General features: G+C 53.0%; 2 protein-coding genes across 3 annotated transcripts; one reads left to right on the forward strand and one right to left on the reverse strand.

Moving 5' to 3' along the window:
* Nucleotides 1-3,543: 3,543 nt before the first annotated feature.
* Nucleotides 3,544-6,380, reverse strand: mrpl22 (mitochondrial ribosomal protein L22). The gene is made up of 7 exons (XM_067229154.1): nt 6,350-6,380; nt 6,207-6,249; nt 5,844-5,979; nt 5,564-5,629; nt 5,183-5,260; nt 4,582-4,651; nt 3,544-3,813 (listed from the first exon to the last, which is right to left on the reverse strand). Exons 1-7 carry the CDS (start codon nt 6,375-6,377, stop codon nt 3,605-3,607), a joined length of 630 nt encoding a protein of 209 aa, XP_067085255.1. The 5' UTR covers nt 6,378-6,380; the 3' UTR covers nt 3,544-3,604.
* Nucleotides 6,381-6,664: 284 nt separating this feature from the next.
* Nucleotides 6,665-18,688, forward strand: gemin5 (gem (nuclear organelle) associated protein 5). 2 transcript variants are annotated; one of them, XM_067229152.1, is made up of 28 exons: nt 6,665-6,894; nt 7,025-7,179; nt 7,340-7,521; nt 7,721-7,872; nt 7,967-8,068; nt 8,195-8,327; nt 8,643-8,805; nt 9,079-9,291; nt 10,423-10,508; nt 10,721-10,803; nt 11,479-11,615; nt 12,095-12,168; nt 12,779-12,957; nt 13,453-13,592; nt 13,721-13,892; nt 14,082-14,306; nt 14,394-14,498; nt 14,700-14,825; nt 15,057-15,152; nt 15,346-15,483; nt 15,564-15,711; nt 15,909-16,028; nt 16,222-16,432; nt 16,614-16,874; nt 17,001-17,163; nt 17,399-17,996; nt 18,152-18,236; nt 18,369-18,688. In XM_067229152.1, the coding sequence occupies exons 1-28, from the start codon at nt 6,753-6,755 to the stop codon at nt 18,531-18,533; spliced, it is 4,554 nt and encodes a 1,517-aa protein (XP_067085253.1). In that variant the 5' UTR covers nt 6,665-6,752; the 3' UTR covers nt 18,534-18,688. The 2 variants fall into 2 exon arrangements, with proteins under 2 accessions (XP_067085253.1, XP_067085254.1); XM_067229153.1 differs by having other exon boundaries at nt 18,372-18,688.
* Nucleotides 18,689-18,879: the final 191 nt, after the last annotated feature.

The raw sequence follows: 18,879 nt of genomic DNA on the forward strand, positions 1-18,879 counted from the left end.
TGCTCCGCTCATGATTTCTTATGTAAGGGATCATGTACAGCGCGCCGGTCGTTAATGCGAAATAAACCTCGACAGAGTGATGCAGAAGGGGTGTTCAGTCACCCTGAAGGGGTTTATTTCGCAATAATGACCGTCGCGTTGTACATTATCCTGCTTATTACACGGCTACTTCCAAATTGAATCTATAATTTGTCACAAAGTATTGATTTTTAAAAAGGTTTTATTTATTTACAATTATTTCATTGCTTCCACTAGCGTGGCGTCAATAGTAACGGTCTGCTATTCAACGCAGCGGTCGGAGGAAACAGAAACCGACTGTTGAAGGCCGCAATGTGATCAATCCAATGAGACGATTCAACAAAGCCGTGTATAGATGTTGTCTGCCGGAATGCGGATTGTGAGCAAAGTCTTCCATTCCGTTATGACAGGGAACTAAGTCGCCCCCCCCGCCCCCCCCAACAAATCTCCTTTCTTCTTGCATAATTTGGTGCAAAGTGTCTTTTAGACGCAACACAACAGTGACACCTACAGTAAAATTGCAGAGTGCATATCCAACCGACTTCACATCACGAGCACTACCTTCTATTCTGTGGATGAATAAAGATGTGTTCGCTGCTACTAAAACCTCGTATCATCGAGGAAGACAGTACGAGACATGAAACAACTTGGAAAACACTAGTGAGATGCGGGTTTGACAAGTGTTGCCGTGTAAGAGTTTGATTAGCAAACATTTTCTTTCCAGGCCTCCAGGTGCACCAGCTGTTGGCATCAGTCAGAACGATGTGTGTGAGTGTGTGTGTGTGTGTGTGTGGAGAGTGTGTGTGATCTGATATTCCTTGCTGCTGTCCATCCAAATCGACGCTCAACATAAAGAATACAGCAAAATGCATGTATTACTTCCACTCTACAGATGACAGCTTCCCTGCTGCACCTCACCTCACCCCCCCCCCCCCCCAACCATGTTAGCAGCAAACACAATTCTTCAACTCCCAAACCATGTTAGCAGCAAACACAATTCTTCAACTCCCCAGCCATGTTAGCAGCAAACACAATTCCTCAACCATCCAGCCATGTAATGCGTTAGCAACACCACACGGAACAGAACCACCTACCTGGGCTAGAATGGAAAAACACTCAGCAGAGCGGCGTGGCATTATGCACGACCTCATGTTCAGCCATGAATTATCAAAGCGAGCCTCCGAATCCAGACTTTTTGGTCTTTCACAACCTTCTCCCCAACCAGCTCGCACTTTAGCTGCGGTCGATGTGCATACGGTTTGAAACGATCCATTATTTAATTCCTTAAATCATTCATCGTGGAAAAATTGCCATTCTGGGATGACGGTTGGGACTGAGTTTTGTGTTTCCGTCTTGACATTGCGCTCCGCCGGAAATGTCTTATTCATTGGTGACTAAAGGCCGTGATAGTGTCTCTGAAAGTTGCCTGTGTATCATGGCCTTGAGGTGACACGTCTCTACGGGGAAAAGTTGATGTGGTAGAAGTTTCTGCACTTGGAATCCAATCCACTCAACCCCTACACACACACACACACACACACACACACACACACACACACACACACACACACACACACACACACACACACACACACACACACACACACACACACACACACACACACACACACACACACACACACACACACACACACACACACACACACACACACACACACACACACACACACACACACACACACACACACACACACACACACACACACACACACACACACACACACACACACACACACACACACACACACACACACACACACACACACACACACACACACACACACACACACACACACACACACACACACACACACACACACACACACACACACACACACACACACACACACACACACACACACACACAGTGTTCTGGGTGTGGCATGCTAACCTTCTAGCATCTTCTCCCAGGTCCTACAGGAGGCTCAGGAGATGGCTGTGAAGAACCACAACGTGGAGTACAAATCCAACCTGTTTGTTGGTAAGTGTGGCTCGCTGTGTGTCCTGTCTAGCCTGCCTCGCTGTGTCCTGTCTAGCCTGCCTCGCTGTGTCCTGTCTAGCCTGCCTCGCTGTGTCACGTTTCCTCCCTGGATGCCCCAGTTTGAAAACCGCAACAAATTCGCAATCATATCACATGTGATGTTTAACTCCTGTGAGTGGTAATAACTCATGTGATTCAAAAATATGTGTGATGGTCATGTAATCTGATGTCTACCATGTGTTATCACAACTATGACGTGGAAAAGAAAGTAAGAAAAAAGAATAATCAGTTACTGCCTCCTCTTTGATCGCTGGGGCGGAGGAGAATTCCACACGCAATCACGTGTGTGATAGTGAATGTGCTTTTTCTTGGTTCAGGGCAGAGAGAGGAGGTAACATCTGCTCCTGTTGCAGCTCTTCAGCTATTGTGTTCGGGGAACCAGGGGACGGACAAGGGCTCTAACCTGAAATTGAGGGCACTTGTCTGCTGAAATTGGGGCCAGGAGATGGCATTTTATTTGAAAATACACTCAAAGCCATTGAGAGCCGTGCGGGGCTTTGGTGTGGAGGGAGACAGACTGATAGGAGGGCTTGGGCTGCAACATTGGGAGCGTGGAAGAAAAGGGCAATTAGAAACAGGAGAGATCAGACTCCAGGTCTCCACTCTCACAGAAGCCTTTACTAGATGTTAGAGAACTTAAGATTTTCGAGACGGTTGGATTTGACAAAGATGGAAGTTGAACAAAAACAGAACAACATTACATTAATTGAACTCTCCACTTGATAAAGGAAAACTGCAGCTCTAGAGTCTAGAAACGAATCGTTTGTTTAAGTTAAGCTGACGTACGGCATCAAGTAGGATCGGGAAGTAGCTATATACAAACCGGGAGACAACATGTCAGCCTAGCTGCTTTAGTCTCGCGACCCTGAAGCATTCTAAACTTAATTGGCTGTCATAGCTTTTATGCTTACAGACCCGGAGGATGTCTCTGTCGTTAGCTAGAGCACTCCTCTCCACCCGAAGACGGAAGGCCGCTGTGACAGCCTTCTACACGGCATGGGAACCGTTGTCATCAACAAACCTCTCAACCTGTCAGGAGGCCTCTGAAGTCGGGAAGACGGGGATTTGGCCGGTGAATGCTGAACGGTTGGAGGCGTAGAGGAGGTGTGTATTCATCCGTGCTGAAGAATTTTCTGGCAGTGGTTTTGTTCCCATGCTCCGAAGCTCCACTAGTGACTGGCATTGGCCAAACCTCTCATGATAAATATATATGACAGCTCGCCTTCCTACACAACATGGCTTGCCTGGCTGGCCTTGGAGAAAAGAGTTTACTGAAAAGCTCAAAATCACTGCACTGGAACTGACATTCTGAAGTCACCTTAGCAACCTGATTAGAACAAGGATCTTCGGAGCAGCAACAGGGACGCACAACGTCATAGACACAAAAAAAATATCATAAATACTTATAAACTCCTCATCTGCTTGATCTTGAAACATTTAAAGAAACACACCCATCTAAAACGTGAGACACAGAACACAATTTATTTACAAGCATGAAATCAACACACACACGTTGTCGTGGTACTATAGGCTGTGGATGATGGTTCGGCTCTTCAGCTGTTGGACGTAGTCCTTGGCCAGGTCGAAGCCGGTCTTCTCCTCCACCTTGGGAGGGACTCCCTCCATCAGCTTGACGAAGAAGTGACAGTGAACTTTATCCATGATGCCGAAGCGACCTCGGCCGTGGTACCGGATACGCTTCAGATACTTCCCTTTCCCGGTGAAGGCGTCCGCTGGAGAGAGGAGGAGAGGAGAGAGGGATGGGTCGAAAGTCTACACACACACACTCGTGTGTGTGTCGTGTTCGGCCAATCTCTGTCTGAAAGACCCATTTCCTGCCTGCTGTTCCAGGTGACGTCAGCGAGGCAGGCTAGACAGGACACAGCGAGGCAGGCTAGACAGGACACAGCGAGGCAGGCTAGACAGGACACAGCGAGGCAGGCTTGACAAGACACAGCGAGGCAGGCTAGACACGACACAGCGAGGCAGGCTAGACACGTCACAGCGAGGCAGGCTGGACACGACAAAGCGAGGCAGGCTAGACACGACACAGCGAGGCAGGCTAGACACGTCACAGCGAGGCAGGCTGGACAGGACACAGCGAGGCAGGCTAGACACGACACAGCGAGGCAGGCTAGACAGGACACAGCGAGGCAGGCTAGACAGGACACAGCGAGGCAGGCTGAACACGACACAGCGAGGCAGGCTAGACAGGACACAGCGAGGCAGGCTAGACAGGACACAGTGAGGCAGGCTAGACAGGACACAGCGAGGCAGGCTAGACACGACACAGCGAGGCAGGCTAGACAGGACACAGCGAGGCAGGCTGAACACGACACAGCGAGGCAGGCTAGACACGACACAGCGAGGCAGGCTAGACACGACACAGCGAGGCAGGCTAGACAGGACACAGCGAGGCAGGCTAGACACGACACAGCGAGGCAGGCTGGACACGACACAGCGAGACAGGCTAGACATGACACACAGCGAGCCACACTTACCAACAAACAGGTTGGATTTGTACTCCACGTTGTGGTTCCTCACAGCCATCTCCTGAGCCTCCTGTAGGACCTGGGAGAAGATGCTACAAGGTTAGCATGCCACACCCAGAACACAGATGCTCAGAACAGGGTAACCCTAACCCTAACACTCCTGTAGGACCTGGGAGAAGATGCTAGAAGGTTAGCATGCCACACCCAGAACACAGACGCTCAGAACAGGGGAACCCTAACCCTCCTACAGGACCTGGGAGAAGATGCTAGAAGGTTAGCACGCCACACCCAGAACACAGATGCTCAGAACAGGGTAACCCTAACACTCCTGTAGGACCTGGGAGAAGATGCTAGAAGGTTAGCACGCCACACCCAGAACACAGGGGATGGTGTGGCTCCGTGGTTAGCGGTTTAGACTGAAGATCCAAGACGTCTCTGGTTCAAATCCCACCCTGTTACTGCTCTTGATAAAAGCATTCTCTGACCAATGACCTCATCGTTACATTACAAACAGACACGGCTGGATGTGCAGTGGGCCTGGAGTGTTCAGGGTCGTTCGGACATTATGAAGTAGCTTCGTTTGAGTGTAAATAGGACTTGTGGGTCAAACCTCTTTCATGATCTTTGCTCCTTTCTTGTTGTTGAACTCCAGCTGTGCGATGGCCTCGTCAATGCTCAGCCCTTTAATCTGTTGGGGGAACAATATGAGAATATGTGATGACATATCTAGACCACCTGTTTATGTAACCCAAGTTTAATTGGTTAAAGCCCACCCACAGCACTGAGAAGCTAGCTTTGGACGTACAATAAGTCCAAAACAGTGAAATAGGTCACATTTTGTTCTAACTGACCTTGTGCAGTCCACAATAACATCTAAATAGATAATCTATCCAAAGTCACAAGGGCTGGTTATGGACAACACAACAATCACCCAATTCAGCCATTAGTTAACATTCATAGTACATTCAGACATTAGGCAGCAATCTCTCACCATTTTAGACAGATACCACATCTTGTCCTTGCTGTACTTGATCTGCCTTCTACAGTGGTGCACCTCCTGAAATGGAGATAACGGTTTGGATTAATTACTCAACGCCCACGGGGTTACAGACTTCGTTTTAAACGCTTCTGACAGTCCTTGCAAGTCATAGTTAACTCACTGCCACGATTTAGCAGGAAAAGATAAATCCGCTTTCACCATCATATAAAATAGGAAAGAAAATCACGTTAGCGTGGCTGAATAACTCTTATCTTCCATCATATTTACTCACAGCAGCGCGTCGAGGTTCATTTGAAAGTTGTGGTGGATACACCGTTAGATTCTTTCTTTCCCAGTTCTTGCTGGAGTCCAGAGCGGTGCTGGTGTGTATTGTGGATATTTGCAGGGGTCCCCCAAAGGCGAGCAACCTAGAACGATAGCGGAGAGAATGTCATCATATGGATTGCTGATCGATGTACATGTAGATGGATGTCAGAGATTACGTCAATGATAAGTTGTGGTGCAGCTAACATACACATCTAGCAAGTTTGTACATTTGATTAATCTTATATGTTCGTTAGTATTACTAATAGTAAAGACGGGATGATGCTAGTTAGCTATATTCGCTAGGTAGGTTACAGCTGATGAACCTCACCTTGGCTGGATTTGCCCAACTAAGCCCCTTAGAAATGTGAGTCCTGTGAAAAAGAAAAACATAGTAATAAAATCGTACGTTACAATAAAAACTCGTACAAATTTAACTGATACGACGTGTAATGCAAAAGAAAAGCAACTTACCACCTCCTGTCATGATGGAGGCAGCCATGATTAAGGTTTAGCGACACATTTTGCTTTACGGTAAAAGGTAAACCGAATAAGGTTAATGAAAGAAATGCTCTCAACAATTTATATAGTTTGAATCTGGAGAATATTGGTATCACCAAATTATTATGCATGAACTCGTAACTTACTGTCCAGAGTCAAAATAAATAGAAATATCACGGCCATCTAATGCATGGAGTACAATTTGTCCCTAATCATTCTCCGTAGAAGTTTTACAACACTATATTCCATTATACGACAGTCGCACTGTTTTGATGGAAGCATGAACGCTGCAGTTAACATGTGCATGTGATAACTCAAGGAAGGATTTCAAAGTTGTATTTTTTTTTGTACAGAATAGCTGACAATACTGCTCAACATGCACGAAAGACTTCTTCCAGCCTCTCCCAACTGGTACTGCTCGCGATGCAGTGACACGAATGACAAGGGTATATTAGGTTTTGGAGCCAAGAATACAATTTATTTGGTGGACGTTACAGCATCGTCTTGTGTAGTTGTCGGTAAGTACGTGTATCAGGTAGCTAACTATCAGGCATGTACGCAATGTTATGACAGACAGTGAACTGTTTTTTTCCGCGACATCTGTTGTTGATTTCTATATTCGCTGTCCCGTTTCATCGGTACTTTCAGGAGAGTTGGTGGGCCACAGAGAAAGAGTATCCGGCATATCGTTCTGTCACCACGGGGACCTGAGTCACATTTGTGCCAGCACCTCCGACGATGGCACCGTCAAATTCTGGGACACCGATGAGAAAGTCTTCATTAAGGAACACAAATCCCACCAGGTGAGTAGCGATCCAAACTCACTACTTTCACCCCCTTACACTACCGTTGCCTGACTACGTGGCTGACCTCCTTAATAACCCACATCCCACAGTCGGGAGATGTCGGTGGAAGCTACGTGTAGCTAGCCGTCATTAACCCGTTTTTCTCATGCCTCCTTAGAACACCATCACAGCCCTGCACTGGTCACCAGTCGATAAGAACCTGGTGGTGTCTGGCGATGAGAAGGGCATTGTGGTGTGTTACTGGTACAACACGGGAGACACCAGCAGCTTCTTCCCTGAACCCAGGAACATCTTCTCCCTCTCCTGTTCTCCTCACACCTGGAACATCTTGGCTGTTGGGTAAGATATTGTATCCAGGACTCACTTAGCAAGCAGTTCTGATCCTCGGTTTTCTGCAGCGCTTTCTATATGCACTATTTGTACGTCGCTTTGGATAAAGGCACCTGCTAAATGAATAAAATGTCAGTGTAATGTACCTAGACATAAGAACAGAAATATTGTTTTCTTTTAATCAGATTTAGTTTTTTTCCCTCGCCAGGTACAAGGACGGGATGATCGTGCTGGTTGACGTCACCAAGAAGGGCGAGGTGGTGCACCGACTCCGTGGTCATGACGACGAGATCCACGCCCTGTCCTGGGCCCCCACGCCCAATGAGGAGGGGCTACACAGCCGGCCGGATGACATCACAGGTGGGGCCCGGGAAGAGACAGGAACATCCGGGAAGTCATTACAAACGGATGAGGTTTCGGCTGTGTGATTGGCTAATGAACCTGTCTATCTCAGAATCCACCAATGGAGTGAGTGAGGGTACAGAGAAGGGCGGATACCTGGCTTCAGGAAGCAAAGACCAGACCGTGAGGATCTGGAGTACGGCAAAGGGCAAAGGTCAGACGTCCTGGAAAACTATAGTTGTTCGATGCTTCCATCCAACATGTTCCTAATGAACGCAGGAGGGCGTTTCATAGAGACTCACTGCCCCTCCCTCCCTCTCTCCGTCCCTCCCTCCCGCAGCTGTGATGACCCTGAAGCTGCCCTTCCTGAAGAGGCGGGGGTCAGGGGTCGATCCCGGGGTGAAGGAGAGGCTCTGGCTCACGGTGCACTGGCCCCGGAGCAAGCCCACGCAGCTGCTGTCCAGCTGCTTTGGGTGAGAGAGAACACTAGCAAGCATCCACACACACACACACACACACACACACACACACACAAGCCTTCTGAATTAAGACCTCATTATTGTCTTATCAACATCGTTAGCATCATAACTTATCAGTAACAGTCCCATGATTCATTGCCTCAGACACTCAGTAGAGCTGAATTGTGTCCTGATTTATTTGTTGGCTAACAGTTGCCCTTGTCTGTCCTGGTTGCCTCGCCTGTGTTCCCCTTCTACCACTCTGGTCCTCCCCTACCCTCCTGGTTGCCCCCTCCCTCCCCCTGGCTGCCCTCCTGTGTGTGTCCCCAGGGGAGAGCTGGTGCTGTGGGAGTTGGCGCGGGTGGGCAAGCAGAGGTGGAGCCTGCTGGGCGGGTCGGAGGGGCAGAACCACAGCAGGATCGTGTTCAACATGAGCTCCGTGCTCCTGCCCGACGGCAGGGAGCTTCTCCTCAGCACCTCCATGGACCGAGAGGTGAGGGGGGGGGGGGGGGGGCACACACCCTGCTACACCCCAACTACACCTGCACACACACACACACACACACCCCTGTTACTGTAGCTGCTGCACACACACACACACTCTCCTATCACTGTAGCTACTACATCGACACCCTCTCCCCTCCTCTCTCTCTCTCTCTCCTCCCCCCCTCTCCCCTCCTCTCTCTCTCTTCCTCCCCCCCCCCCCCCCCTCTCTCTCTCTCTCTCTCTCTCTCTCTCTCTCTCTCTCTCTCTCTCTCTCTCCCAGGTCAAGTGCTGGGACCTGTCCTCCCTGGACTGCTGCTGGACTCTCCCCACCCTGGGGGGGTTTGTGTACTGCCTGGCCTTCTCCCCCGTGGCCACGGGCAGCCTGGGGCTGGGTGTGGGGGACAGCATGGTCCGGGTCTGGGGCACGCTGGGCCTCCAAAACCGCTACGACACCAAAACCTTCTGGCAGGGCATCAAGTCCAAAGTCACGGCGGTGAGAGATGGAGCGATGGGGTGGCAGGGTGTGTGTGTGTGTGTGTGTGGGAGGGTGTGGGAGGATGGGGGGTGTGTGTGTGGGAGGGTGGGGGGGTGTGTGTGTGGGAGGATAGGGGGTGTGGGTGTGGGAGGGTGTGTGTGTGTGTGAGAGGGTGTGTGTGGGAGGGTGGGGTGTGTGTGGGAGGGTGTGTGTGTGTGTGGGAGGGTGGGGTGTGTGTGTGGGAGGATGGGGGTGTGTGTGTGGGACGGTGTGTGTGTGGGAGGGTGTGTGTGGGAGGGTGGGGTGTGTGTGGGAGGGTGGGGTGTGTGTGTGGGAGGATAGGGGGTGTGGGTGTGGGAGGGTGTGTGTGTGTGTGGGAGGGTGTGTGTGTGTGTGGGAGGGTGGGGTGTGTGTGTGGGAGGATGGGGGTGTGTGTGTGGGACGGTGTGTGTGTGGGAGGGTGTGTGTGGGAGGATGGGGGTGTGTGTGTGGGACGGTGTGTGTGTGGGAGGGTGTGTGTGGGAGGGTGGGGTGTGTGTGTGTGTGGGAGGGTGTGTGTGGGAGGGTGGGGTGTGTGTGTGTGTGGGAGGGTGGGGTGTGTGTGTGTGTGGGAGGGTGTGTGTGGGAGGGTGTGTGGGAGGGTGTGTGTGGGAGGGTGGGGTGTGTGTGTGTGTGGGAGGGTGTGTGTGGGAGGGTGTGTGTGGGAGGGTGTGTGGGAGGGGGTGTGTGGGAGGGTGTGTGGGGGGGTGGGAGGATGGGGGGTGTGTGTGTGTGTGTGTGGGAGGGTGTGTGTGTGTGTGTGGGAGGGTGTGTGTGTGTGTGGGAGGGTGGGGTGTGTGTGTGGGAGGATGGGGGTGTGTGTGTGGGACGGTGTGTGTGTGGGAGGGTGTGTGTGGGAGGGTGTGTGTGGGAGGATGGGGGTGTGTGTGTGGGACGGTGTGTGTGTGGGAGGGTGTGTGTGGGAGGGTGGGGTGTGTGTGTGTGTGGGAGGGTGTGTGTGGGAGGGTGGGGTGTGTGTGTGTGTGGGAGGGAGGGTATCCCGTAGACACGTCTGAAAAGCTGCTGGTTCTGATCCTGAATACATAAATATCATCTTGTTTTAAGTTAAATGACTTTTGCCCCTTTTCAACCCCGTGTGAAACGCTGCAGTTGTCATGGCATCCAGCCAGAGAAGGCTCCTTGGCATTTGGGACAGACGATGGCAAAGTTGGCATCTACGATGCTTTCTCTAACAAGTAAGACCCTGTTCACTCAGGGTCACTTTCTGTGGATTATCAGTGCTGCCATTTGATCCCTTAAAATTCCATAATATGTTAATGAAATATAGATAGATATATATATTTAAGTTATATAAGTTGTAGGTTATTCTATTACAGACTTTCTGTTCTGTAGTTTGCAGTTCCCTAATGAGGATTTGGGGTCCGGGTGTGTTTGATTTGTGTCTCAGGCCACCCCAGATCTCCAGCAGCTACCACAGGAAGACCGTGTACACCCTGGCCTGGGGCCCCCCGGTGCCCCCGATGTCCTTTGGTACGTCCCTCCATAACCCCCCAGTAACCGTGTTTTAGAACGAGCGCACAGCTGTGTGTGTTTACCTCCCCCCCCTCCCCCTCCTGCCCCGCCCCTCTCCCTACAGTCGGCTTGTTTCAAGCACCGTTTTCTGACCCAGCAAATCCAGTAGAGTGTTTCCAGAGGCCCACGTCAGCAGAACTCGGGTCTCCGTACGGCGCTCTAATCTCCTCTCGTAATTGAATGAGCGGAGAAAACGCTTACCTCCTCTCCCCGGGCCGTCGCCGCGGAAACCGAGGCTCCGGAAAGTTCATTTGAGCAGCTGTCGTGCGCTGACGTTTTGATTAGGGTATCAGTCATCCAACTTTGTGGCGCCGTCGACGCGATTGTTTGCGTGTGTGTCATTGTACATGAGTGTGTGTGTGTGTGTGTGTTTGTAGGCCCTGCTGAGGGTTGTAAAGCAACAAACACCTGGTTGTTTCGTAATGTCAGTAATGCGTCACCCCAAAGACCTCATTAAGATGAGATCATTACAAAGCAGTTTATTTTCATAATAATACCAAAATAATTGGTATTCATTTTTCAAGTGGAGGAAGCACTTTGACACTAAACTCTGTGTGTGTGTGTGTAGGTGTTTCCTGGGTTTATGTGTGTGTTGAACAGGTATGTAACGCCCTGTGTGTGTGTGTGCTCCAGGGGGCCCCGGAGAGTGTGCGGTCCACAGCCTGTACAGCTGTGCAGGGGAGGGGGTCATCCTGCAGCACGACCCCCGCAGACTGGCTGCTGAAGCCTCCGACATAGACACCCTCATCAGAGACACCAACAACATCAAGGTGACACACACACTGATACACAAACACACACACACACTGATACACACACACACACACTGATACACTCACACACACTGATACACACACACACTGATACACACGCACACTGATACACCCACACACACTGATACACTCACACACACTGATACACTCACACACACACTGATACACCCACACACTGATACACACACTGACACACACACTGATACACACACTGACACAGACCCTCTCTCTCCTGTCACTCACCTCCTCTCACACACACACACACACACTTGTCCCTAAAGATGTCCATCATTATCCAGTTCACCGCAAGCAAAGCTACTTTAACTCAGGTCGTGCACATTCACAGGCTGATACGCACACACACACACACTCTCTCGAGGCACCGTCGTTGACCTCGGCGTGCAGCAGGACAACTTCAGAATGTCAATGCTGCTGTTTTAAATAAAGTTCTCGAAAGGTGCCGTCTGTTCCCGCAGCACAAGCTGTCGCCGCACACAGACCTCAGCTGGAAACCGGACGGCCGGGTCGTCGCCATCGGCAACGAAGACGGGTGAGTGATGGAGGCTGTCGGAGGAAACCAGGACACCTGTCAATCAACCTGTCACACCGCATGACTGATGAAGTTTGGAAATCGGATAAAGAAGTTGGCTCTGCTGTTACAGATCTGCAGTGAAGATAGGAGGAAAAAAAACGCCACTGCACTATATAAACCTGGATTTTGTATTTTTATTTTGCTCAAAATATTTAAAAAAAGGACAACTTGGTTTTTGGTTGGTGACAGATGGTCCAAGTTGAGAGTTTAATCTTTTTTTGGAGCCTCACACTAAAGTGCTGACTCACAGAAAATCCCCCCCCTGCTCCTCCCCCCTGCTCCTCTCCCCTGCTCCTCTCTCCTGCTCCTCCCCCCTGCTCCTCCTCCCTGCTCCTCTCCCCTGCTCCTCTCCCCTGCTCCTCTCCCCTGCTCCTCCCCCCTGCTCCTCTCCTGCTCCTCCCCCCTGCTCCTCCCCCCTGCTCCTCTCCTGCTCCTCCCCCCTGCTCCTCCCCCCTGCTCCTCCCCCCTGCTCCTCCCCCCTGCTCCTCTCTCCTGCTCCTCTCCCCTGCTCCTCTCCCCTGCTCCTCTCCCCTGCTCCTCTCCCCTGCTCCTCCCCCCTCTCCCCCAGGTCCATTGAGGTGTACCAGGCCCCCAGTCTGAAGCTGCTATGCAGCATCCAGCAGCACCACAAGATCATCAACGTCCTGCGCTGGCACCACCAGCACGCAGCCCCCGAGCTGCAGCACCTGCTGGCCTCCGGCTCCAGCAACGCCGTGGTCTACGTCCACGACCTGAGCGCTGTCATAGGTCAGTTACTGTCTCTCCCTGCGACCTCATTGGTCCGTCACTCTACACCTGCAACCTCATTGGTCAATCACTACACCTGCAACCTCATTGGTCCGTCACTCTACACCTGTAACGTCATTGGTCAATCACTCTACACCTGCAACCTCATTGGTCAATCACTCTACACCTGCAACCTCATTGGTCGTATTAAAGGACCGCCACTATTTCCTAAGTCACCTGGAAGAGGAGAGAATCTAATATGAATAAGAATCTAATATATTTATTCTTATTTTTATATATATTTTATAATTTAACATTTGAAATTGTTAAATTTTTTAGATTGTTAGTTCCTAGGATCAGTTGGACTGCTGTGCTTTTATACTTTGATTGAAGATCCGTATATGTGTATATGTTTATTGTTTGCACCTTCCGGCCACAGTAAATTCCGTGTGTGTGTAAACCTACATGGCGAATAAAACCAGATTCTGATTCTGATGATGTCATGTGTTTTCCCAGAGAACCCTCCTGATTCGCCGGCGGTGATGACTGAGGCGTACCGGAGCCTGGCGGGTCACACGGCCAAGATCACCAGCCTGGCCTGGAGCCCTCACCACGACGCCCGGCTGGTCACCGTGAGCTACGACAGCACCGCCCAGGTCAGGGGGTCGCGCCAAACCCCACACGTCCCCGATGACTTCACTGGTGATGTCGCTGCTTTGCCTGTGCGGCTGGATATATGTATAAGTGTATGTTTGTAAATGTGTGTGTGTGTGTGTTCCCCCAGGTGTGGGATGTGCTGAAGGAGGAGGGGGTGTGTAACTACCGGGGCCACCGGGGTAGGCTGCTGTGTGTCCAGTGGTCCCCCGTGGAGCCCGACGTGGTCTGGACCGGAGGAGACGACTTCACCGTCCAGGAGTGGAACGTCTCCAAGCAGGAGCACGCCAGGCCCCCTAAAGGTGAGGAACCCCACCTGTCCTCCCCACCCCACCCCCCTTCCACCTGCTGTCCCAACACCTGACACGACACGACCCAGTGAGCACAGCTCCCGGCTGCTTCCAAAACAACCACGGAAGTAGAGGAGAAGGTGGAGGAACCTTCTAGAAGAAGGTCGCAGTGTTTTTATTAAACGTCCGGCCCCCCCACAGGGAAGAAGACCCTGGAGCTGAGGGAGAAGTCCAAGGCCAAGGCCAAGAAGAAGAAGAAGGCGCCGGGGAGAGGCGTGGCGAGGGCTGAGGAGGCCCCGTCCCCCTCTCTCAGGGGGGAGGGGGATAAGGGAGGGGCGGGGGCGCCTGTGGCCGGAGAGGGACCGTCCGAGGAGGATGAGGAGGAGGGGAGCGAGGCCACCAGCACCAGCAGCTCTACAGTCACAGGTACAGTGCGTTGTGTTATTCCTTCCAGACAGGATTGTCCAGGATTCTGTCCCGTTGAAACGTTTTGATGGTTTTTGGGGGTCTCAGCTCGTCCTCCCAGCCTCTCGGTGGAGAGACCAGCGGTGGAGAAGCAGCCCTGTGGGGGGAAGACCTTCGCCTCCATAAAGAGAGACCTGAAGAAAGAGAAAGCGGGTAGGGATGGTCTTTCTGAAGAACATGACCTGGAACCTTTGTTTTTTTTCGTGTTGTAGTTTGGTTTCATTGTGGCTTTAATCCTCTCTCTTCCTCCCCCTGTAACTATCACTCTCTTTCCCTCTCCCTCCTCTTCCTCTCTCCCTCCTCTTCCTCTCTCCCTCCTCTTCCTCTCTCCCTCCTCCTCCTCCTCCTCCCCAGAGCCCTCCTCCTCTCTGAAGAAGCGTAAGCCTCGCTCCATGCTGCCTCTCAGCACCTCCATGGACCACCGGCCCAGAGAAGACCTCCAGCAGGACATCCTCACGCTGGCCACCGCCAGGCACCAGGGTGGGGGTCCTCCGCCCTGCTGCACCTGCCTACACCCATCACTCCATCCATCTGTCCAATATTCCATTCACTCATCCATCCATTAATGTATCTATCCCAGTATCTATCCATACATTCATCCATTCGTTCACTTATCCAGCTCTCCGTCCATTCAGGGTCTTTTCATATTTCTACCTTTCGCCCATCCATCTATCCATCATCATGTGTAATCTCTGGGTCTCCTCCCCCTAGGCCCCCCAGCCCACTGTGTTCCTGGCCAGGGAGAGCACATCCAGCTGGGGCTGTTTGCTGACAGACAGGCCCTGTCCAGGATGTTCCAGGAGGAGGGTGAGGACTGACATCCACTACCAGCCACCTAGCTTCACCTCCTTCAGCCCCGGTCCTCAGGACCCCCCTGGTCCTCAGGACCCCCCCTGGTCCTCAGGACCCCCCCCTGGTCCTCAGGACCCCCTCCCCCACGTGTTTGAGATAGTTCCTCTTCAGCTGACGGATCTCAGTCTCGTGTGTGTGTGTGTTCCAGAGGAGGGCCATCTGGAGGCGGGTCACTACGACTGTGTGGTCTACCTCAGGCTGTGGTCTGGTGACATCACCGGCGCTCTGCAGGTCGCCACGGAGAAGGGCGAGCTCAACGACCACCTGCTGTCTGTGGCTCCCATGGGTAAGACCGCCCCTGGGACTGGTTTGTGGGTCTGTGACCCCCTGGCCTGGTTTTTGTTAACCTGTGACCTCTGACCCCAGCGGGGTATCAGGTGTGGTGTCGGACGGTGGAGGCCTACGTCAAGCAGCTGTGTCAGCAGGAGTCGTACCAGAAGGCCGCCTCTCACCTGCTCTCCATCCACAAGGTGTACCCGGCCATCGAGCTGCTGAGAGATCACCAGCTGTACAGGTCTGTCCCCCACACCCACACACATACACACGCTCACATACACACACACACATACACACGCTCACATACACACACTCACATACACACGCTAATCGTTGAATGGAACCTCTATCGTGTGTGCTTGTGTGTGCTTGTGTGTGCGTGTGTGTGTGTGTGTGTGTGTGTGTGTGTGTGCGTGTGTGTGTGTGTTCCTCCAGGGAGGCCATAGCCCTGGCCAAGGCCAGGCTGCAGGAGGACGACCCGGTCCTCAAGACCCTGTACACCTTCTGGGCCGGCCAGCTGGAGAAGGACGGACACCTCGCCACTGCTGCCAAGTGGTACACACACACAGTCTCTCCCTCTCCCTTCTTTCTCTTCTCTCTCTCTCTCTCTCTCTTTCCTCCCCAGATTCTCTGGAGACCACTTCCATCTAAAGACTGGAGATCACAGATCTCACACACACGCGCAGAAGAGTGTGTGTGGGCGCTAACGCGTGTGTGTGTGTGCCCCTCTGCCCGGTTCACCACCCAGTTATCTGGCGGCGGGCTCCCCTTTCGACGCGGCCAAGGTCATCGCCAAGAAGAACGACGTGGGCTCTCTGAAGACGGCCGCTGCCCTGGCGGGCGTGGCGGGCGAGGCGGAGCTGTCCCGCTCCCTCGCGCTGCGCTGCGCCAAGGACCTGGCGCACGCACACGACTGGCCCGGAGCTCAGCAGGTCCTCGCTACACACCACAGCCTGCTGGTCAGTCCCGACCTCTGACCTCTGATTACCTCCAAACACCTGACCCCTGACCTCTGATTACTTCACCCCTGACCTCCACACACCTCACCCCTGACCTCTGCATTACCCCTCTTGTCTCCATCACTCCCTCTACCTCTCTCTCTCTCTCTGTCTCTCTGTCTGTCTCTCTCTCTCTGTCTAGGCCCACCGCCTCCACTTCTGCACCACTGAGATGCTGAGCGCGTGCCTGTCGGGGGTCGACGGTGTCCCCCAGGCCTCCCTCCCCTCTCACCCCTGGGCCTCCCCCGTTCTGGGGGAGGCCGGCCTCCTGGGGGGGGTGAGGGAGGTCTGGGGGAGGGAGTTTGGAGTGGGAGAGGGAGACCAGGAGAAGCTGCAGGGCCTACAGCAGGTGCTGAGAGCTGTGGAGAGCCCACTGCCCAGTCCCAACATCCCCCTGAAGCAGGTAGGAAAGGCTGGACTGGGGGGGCTGGACTGGGGGGGCTGGATGGAGAGGGGGGTGGTCCACATTGATGTTTTCGGAAGTGTACACTGTATAAACAGGGATTACTCCCTCCCTCCCTCCCTTCAGCTCCTTAATCACCTGTCACTGGACCTGACTCTCGCGGCCCTCAGCTGGTTGCTAGGCGACCAGGGGGCGGCAGTGGAGGGGATGTGGCGGGGCGTGGCCAAGGCCAGGGAGGCGGGGCTGTTCTCCCTGGTGGCGGAGACCTGCTCGCTGCTCTTCCCTCGAGGTGAGACGCCGCAGTCTCTTTCTCTCTTTACCTCTCTCTCTCCCCCTCTCCCCCTCTCTCCCTCTCTCCCTCTCTCCCTTCCTCTCCCTCTCTCTGTACCTCTCTCTCTCTCTCCCTTCCTCTCCCTCTCTCTCTACCTCTCTCTCTCTCTCCCTTCCTCTCCCTCTCTCTCTACCTCCCCCCTCCGTCACACCCTCATATCTTCAGGCTCTAACAGGGCTCTCTGCCCCCCCAGGTGTGGGCTCAGTCCGGGGCTTCTCCTCGTCCCTGGAGCCGGGCCAGGAGCCGGGCTGGCTCTCCAGCAAGAGCCTGGAGGCCTTCGTCAGCTACTACTGGCTGTACGGGCTGTGGTGGGCCCTGAGCGCCAAGAGGAGGGCCGTTGGAGAGAGCCAGGGACCCGACGGGCCTCGCTCCCTCGCGGAGATACGGAACGGCTCGGCGACACCGGAGATGCAGAACGGAGAGAAGGAGGAGGAGAAGGAGGAGGTGCCGGTGGTCAAGCAGAATGGCCTGGCCGAGCCCGCGGGAGTGTGCGCGAGTGCCACGCCCGGGGTGTGCGTGACCACCCGGCCGCCCCAGCAGCAGGAGGGGGCGGAGGGGAGGTGCAGGGCGGCCTGCGACCTGCTCCTCTCGGAGCCCCACGCCATGCACCAGGCCTCCCAGAGAGCCATCGCTGAGATCCAGCTTCGACTGGCCTCCATGGTGCACCAGCACAGCCGCGCCCAGGAAACGGAGCCCCCTGCTGGGGAAGGCCAGGCCTCCCCTCCCTCCTCCACCACCACCCAGGAACCCACACAGCCAGACAGCCAGGAGTCCACAGCTGCTCCTCAATGGTAGGTCATGTTTCACTGCTAGGTTCATCATGAGTATTTATGTCAGTCAAAACATCTACATAGTTAGACCTAGATAGAGGTTGGGCCCGACACATTTAAATGGATGGTAGTGATGTCATGATGAGGTCACCACGTCTGATCTTCCTGTTTTCCAGCGCTGGCGGCGACACCCTGCCCTCCCTGGTCGCCATGGTTTCCCAGCATCACAAAGAGCTGGAGGGGCTGCCAGATGACGTGAAGGTGACGAAAGCATGAATGAGTGAAGGAAATTAAGGAATAAGTGAAAATCCGTTTGACAAAAACAAAGGAAGTTTTCTCCTGACAGTAATCGCTTTATTTTATTGCTCCTTTCCCCCTGTTCTCCGTGTCCAGAAGAGCGAGCACCCAGACGTCATGGAGAGCTGCCTGGTCATCCTCTACCTCAGTCAGAGCTGCTCTCTAGTCGGGGCGGCCAATCAGACGCTGGCTCGCGACCTGCTCGCCAAACACGGCACGACCTCCGACCTCCGCAAGGCCGCCCAGCGCTTCCTGTCCTAACCGTCACTACGGAACGAGCCTTCGTTATTTTCTTCGATTCCAGCTCTTTATCGTGTAACTGACTTGTTTCGTCGTCCTTTCTAAGTGTAACGTGAGAGCACTTGGCCTGAATGGCAGGTTTATACTGTATGGTTGTATGAATAAAACCTTTTTGTTTTCTCTAAGAATGTGTCATTAGTGTCAACATTACTTCATGTTGCTATGGAGTCTCAAGTCTCTGAAATAGTGTAATAAAACAAGACAATATGGAGGTTTTCACTCCAACACAAGTATAGCACAGTGGATCTCCAGCTGGTACTGAGCTGTTAACAAGCTCTGTGGAAGTCTGGTAACGACCCTTCATTAG

The sequence above is a fragment of the Osmerus mordax genome, chromosome 25, assembly GCF_038355195.1.
Source record: "Osmerus mordax isolate fOsmMor3 chromosome 25, fOsmMor3.pri, whole genome shotgun sequence".
Taxonomy (NCBI): Eukaryota; Metazoa; Chordata; class Actinopteri; order Osmeriformes; family Osmeridae; genus Osmerus; species Osmerus mordax.

Excerpts from the sequence above, each read along its gene's own strand:
- mrpl22 (XM_067229154.1), bottom strand. The coding sequence starts at position 6,377 with ATGGCTGCCTCCATCATGACAGGAGGTG. Across the intron at positions 4,652-5,182 it reads GAGCAAAGATCATGAAAGAG|GTCCTACAGGAGGCTCAGGA; the intron begins GTTTGACCCACA and ends ATCTTCTCCCAG. Across the intron at positions 3,814-4,581 it reads CAAATCCAACCTGTTTGTTG|CGGACGCCTTCACCGGGAAA; the intron begins GTAAGTGTGGCT and ends TCCTCTCTCCAG.
- gemin5 (XM_067229152.1), top strand. The coding sequence starts at position 6,753 with ATGCACGAAAGACTTCTTCCAGCCTCTCCCAACTGGTACTGCTCGCGA. Across the intron at positions 10,804-11,478 it reads GGTGCCCCCGATGTCCTTTG|GGGGCCCCGGAGAGTGTGCG; the intron begins GTACGTCCCTCC and ends TGTGTGCTCCAG. Across the intron at positions 12,169-12,778 it reads GCCATCGGCAACGAAGACGG|GTCCATTGAGGTGTACCAGG; the intron begins GTGAGTGATGGA and ends CCTCTCCCCCAG.